The 4,768-nt window shown below is 55.4% G+C and overlaps 2 protein-coding genes across 2 annotated transcripts in view; one reads left to right on the top strand and one right to left on the bottom strand.

Annotated features, from left to right (window-relative positions):
• LOC113208780 (uncharacterized protein C1orf50 homolog) overlaps nucleotides 1-4,768 on the bottom strand; it is a 46,230-nt gene that overhangs the window by 1,293 nt on the left and 40,169 nt on the right. The gene's annotated exons all lie outside the window — the stretch shown is intronic.
• On the top strand, nucleotides 1,293-3,302 carry LOC127749555 (uncharacterized). Its single transcript, XM_052268191.1, has 2 exons — nucleotides 1,293-1,364; nucleotides 1,454-3,302. Exon 2 carries the CDS (start codon nucleotides 1,457-1,459, stop codon nucleotides 2,903-2,905), a length of 1,449 nt encoding a protein of 482 aa, XP_052124151.1. The 5' UTR covers nucleotides 1,293-1,364; nucleotides 1,454-1,456; the 3' UTR covers nucleotides 2,906-3,302.

The raw sequence follows: 4,768 nt of genomic DNA, 5'->3' as shown, positions 1-4,768 counted from the left end.
CCTCCCTCCCTCCCTCCTCGGGGCCCTACCATGGCAGCGGCACAGGACATCGGCCGGCAGGTGCAATCCAATAAGGACCCTGTAGCGCCGCGCCACTCCTTACCCCTTGTGGCACTCGGCACGCGTTGGCGCAGTTCCGCGCAAAAAAAGGCGGAAAAAAAGATGAAGTATCTTCAACTTGTGGAAGTGAGAGAAGCCTCGCGGAAGGTTCCTTTCCTTGCCCAAATTGCCATATTAACACATACCCATGAACGCTCCGAAAATGAAGTGCGACTGCCGGGTGGTTGCAGTATTGGTCGGGCGGCTCGGGGAGGGGGCGGGGGTACTTTTATGCTAAAAGCACCTTGTGCCGCCTTGGAGTCCTGCTGCATTCAGTGTGCTTCCGGGGACTCACATCGGGGATGCAAAGTGGCATGGCGCGTCCGCGTTAGAACGAGAATCGAAAAAGAAATCCGCTGTTTTATTTTAATACAGTTTTTAAAATACTTTTTTACTGTGTGATAAGTAGCTCTTTGATAAATACTTCTTGGACTGTCGGAACGTGGCGACGCCGCGCGAGCAGCTACCCGACAGTTGCTGTCGCCTTGTCCACCATGACGGCTGTGAGGGGGTTGGTCTGACGTGAGCTCAGGCACCGTGTCCTGCTCCTCTCCTTCACAATAGCGACGCTCATCACGACGCGACGCGCAACGCCAGGCGGTCAAATGGCGCGCGGGCGGCCCGGCAGAAGAAGTCCAAATGACAAGCGGGGCGAGAAGGGGGAGGGGGGAGCTCCTCCTCCCGGCGTCTCGCCTCCTCCTGCTCCGCACACGTGCCTCGCAGGGGTGGCTGCACCCTTATTATATCCTAGTGCGAATGGCCCGTGCCGCACACACACGCGCACACGCGCGCGCGCGCACACACACACACACACATGATAAGTAATGATAGAGAGGATGCAGTAATCAGCAGGTCCGCTACACTTCACCACACCACGGCGGCGGCGTTCCGTCTCCTCAACCCCCGCGACCTTGCACACTCTTCCATCTGAGCTGGATCCGTCTCGAGCCGCCGGACAGCGGCGTGTATCGGGTGCTGGCTGGAGGGGCACGGGGTGGAATTAGTTTGTAATGTAAAGTAGGCTGCTCCCCTACCGCACGAAGACGCCGAAGACGATCCCCAGGCCGCCGAGCCTAGCATAGAGCCGCCCGGCGGTGAGGGTAAGGGCAAGGGCAAGCTGCTTCAAACCGACGTCCTGCAGGCCGAGCCGGGTGTCTCGTGTTCCCTCTCATTACTACCTCCTCAGTTGTGGCCCGGCTGAGCCGCAGGCAGGATCTCTTCGCTTGGGTCAGCGCGCCAAGCCACCGCACAACATTCAACCATAGGTAAGGCTGCACATAAGTTTTCGGCGTTTTTGCTACTGTGTGCTCAGCCTGAGTTCCACTCACTCTAAACCGCATCCGTGTCTTTTCAGAGCATGGAGCTGGTTGAGCTGCCGGATGACGTGCTGATGGAGGTGATGTCATACCTGGACGTCAAGAGTGTCCTCGCATGCCGCCTCGTGTGCAAGAGGATTGCGGCCCTTGCCCTGCACCCAGATGTGTGGCGGCGCCAACGTTTCAACGGTGTCCCCTGCGCCTGTGCGATTCTGCGTCTGGCGCCCTGCCTGGCCCGGTGGCCTGTCCACCTCTCCCGGACCCGGCAGTCCTGTTCCTGGATGCAGACGATGACGACGACCACGTGCGCCGTGGCCGATTTGTCTCTGGCTCTCGACAAGAGCGCCATGAGTGCCGAGAGCATTCACCACGCCACACTGATCATCCGCAACCAGGCAGCTCTCGGCCGCCTGAAAAGACTGGCCCTGTTCGTATCGTATATCGATCGAGATATCGACTGCGAGCTGCTCAGCGAGGTGACGTCGGCGAGGCTGCAGGAGCTACGCGTTCATGTCTTTACAACCGTGCATACAATGACACCACATCCTGATCTTACAGGCGGTGAGGTCACACCGTCCCTGAAGACGTTCAGGCATATGTTGAACTCCGCGGCATCGGAGTCTTTCTGCAGATACGTGCTAGGCTCACACGCTGCCACACTGGAGGTAGTCGACATCGGAGGCGACAACCTCCCCGAGTTGAGCCTGTTTAACCCAGCCTCGATAACGTCCCTGCTGTGCGGCATGCCAAATCTTCGCACACTAGCCTGCCCCCCGCTCCCCGGTTTAGAGGCCGTGGCTGCGTGCAAGTCGCTGAGGGAAGTGTTCCTGTGGCTGGGGCCGGAGGAGCTGTGTCCTTGGTCCATGACCCTGGCCGCGGCATTCCTCCGACGCGCCACGCAGCTGTGCTCAGTCACCCTGCGGTACGCCAACGGCAACCTGAGCCCCGAGGCCGCGGACCTGGTCCGAGCCCTACGCCCCTGCGTGGAGTCGCTAGACATCGAGTGTGGAGGTTATGGGCTGCAGCTGCCCCGGCTGGATGACTTCGCCCCTCTCAAGTCCCTGGTGTCCGCGCTGCCCTCGCTGCCCGCCTTGCGGCTCCTCACCCTGCGCGGATACCGCGGCTGGCCGGACGACCAACTGCTGCTCAGTATGAATGCGGCGCCGGCCCTACGGTGTCTCGTATTTGACATGAAGGAGAAGCTTTGGCTTGAAGAAGAGGGATGCTTCCACGCCTGGCTGCACAGAAGCGCAGTCAATGCTGCTTTCTCAGCGAATCCCTTGCTTCATATTCGGATCCTGATGGACGGGGATTTATGCCGTGGAATCGACTGCCCCAGTGAGACTTGCAAGGAATGTTCACTGGGGTGCCTCCTCCAAGAGCTCAATTCAGGAGGCGAAGAACACCGGGTTCTACTTTCCTCCCATCCCGCTGACGAGTATTGTTCAGAGGACCACTCTAAGTGGGCGTATATCCGCATGCCTCGCTAGAAATATGGTTCAGAAAATGCAAAATTATTATGTAAGTAGAATACTATACGGAATCAAACGATCATTAAACTTTAACATAGGGAAAAAGACGATCATTAGTGATCCCATGCCATAGACATGATCACCCCCCACCACCCCAAACGCAGAAGCCCCATGAAGCGACTCCGGACCAGCGGAGTCACTGCATGGGGCTTTTTGCCCACGAGGCTGTGCAGAGATAAAACAAAAGTGTGTGAAATAATCTTCTACTACAACGACAGAGGACTGCTAGAGGTTTCAACGAACGCGTAACTTTTTCAACATATTGCACTTGCACTGTATATCTTTTGTTTTACCCTAGTAACATGATATTGTTGATGGAAATCAGCAATTTCATGTTACTAGGGAAGAGTTTCATTGTCCCACACCACTTGAATTTGTAAATATGAATCTGTAATGGGAATATATCTGTACTGTACATATGCTCGATGCAATATTATCCAGAATAACTTAAACAACATCTTGAGTCATCTTTTCTTCAATACCCAAAATGTCCGAGACCGCGAGACATGTTTCTCAAAACATCGCAGATAATTTCAAAATCCTATAAATTAACGTTCTGGAAGATGCACCCCGCCTTCCGCATGAATGCTCCTTTGCCTTTCATGGCCTAGCGCCTAGATGAGCAGCCGATGCGCCGAGCCGAGCGGCTGGGCGGCGAGTGAGTGTAGCGAGTGGGCCGCGCGCCCGCATAGTCGGGCATAGGCAACGCGAGCGCTCCGGAGTCGGCTGCACACCCTGTACCGGGTGTAACTGTGAATACATACGCAGCAGTGTTGCGGGATTGCATACCCAATATGGCCGCAAGGGCCATGGCCCCTTACGGGTGTAAAGAGTAGGCAAACCCGCAACACTGCTGCGCATTCACAGTTACACCCGGTACGTATGCAGGCGCGTCGAGGAGGCCCGACACGGCGGCCGAGTGCCAACAATTCTAACTTTTTAAAGCCGTGATTTCTCTAGCTTTGGAGAATATGAGGAGATAATGGCCAAAAGAAAAAGTGATTATAAATTAAAATCTTGAACTATATATTTTTTGACGCCGATAAGTAAAATTTATCCTGTGCGCTTTCAGAACCCGGCACCGTTAGAGAACATAGGCGATTAGGCCATCAGCACGGTAACCCCCTGTAAGGGCACGCGCCATACATACATACACAGACACACACAACCACACACACACACACACACACACACACACACACACACACACACTTTGCGGGGGTGTCTGGAGGGGGCCGCATGACAGACTGCAGATAGCCAGGTATGCTAGCGCATCGAAGGGGGATAGGTGGGGGTGGGCGTAACTATGATGTGTCTGGCCCTCCCTCCAGACGGGCCGGCGGTGCGGGGAGGGCGAGGGGACGGCGAGCAGTTGCAAGGTGGAGTGGTTGGCGGCGGGCACCTGTTTTCGCACAACGGTACCCACTAGACGAGCCCTCAGGGTCCGCTAGGCCCATTAGGCGTCCCGGTGCAACCCTTTGCACTGCGCCCCGCCCGTCACCCACCTGCCAACCTCTGCGGCCGCCCCAGCGCCTTCCGGACGAACCGCATACGGCGATTCAGCAGCAGCAGCATCAGAGTCACTGCACACATGCTCCTAGACAAATAAAATCTTACTCAATATCATTGTATGAAAAGTCAGGATATAAGTGTGGACGATTCGATTGCTGCGATGTCCCCGGTGGAACTGACGCAACAGGTTACGCGGTTTAATTAACTGTGGTTCATATGTCCACAACTAAAACCATTTTATTTTATTTTGAGAAGGTTCAAAGTGCTTTGATTTCTTTTTTACATTGCGGAAAGTTAATTTCAATGTGG

The sequence above is a fragment of the Frankliniella occidentalis genome, unplaced genomic scaffold (genome assembly GCF_000697945.3).
Source record: "Frankliniella occidentalis isolate FOCC.00 unplaced genomic scaffold, Focc_3.1 Scaffold65, whole genome shotgun sequence".
Classification (NCBI taxonomy): Eukaryota; Metazoa; Arthropoda; class Insecta; order Thysanoptera; family Thripidae; genus Frankliniella; species Frankliniella occidentalis.
The sequence above is the reverse complement of the archived record's forward strand: the minus strand, read 5'-3'. Positions and strand labels throughout refer to the sequence as shown.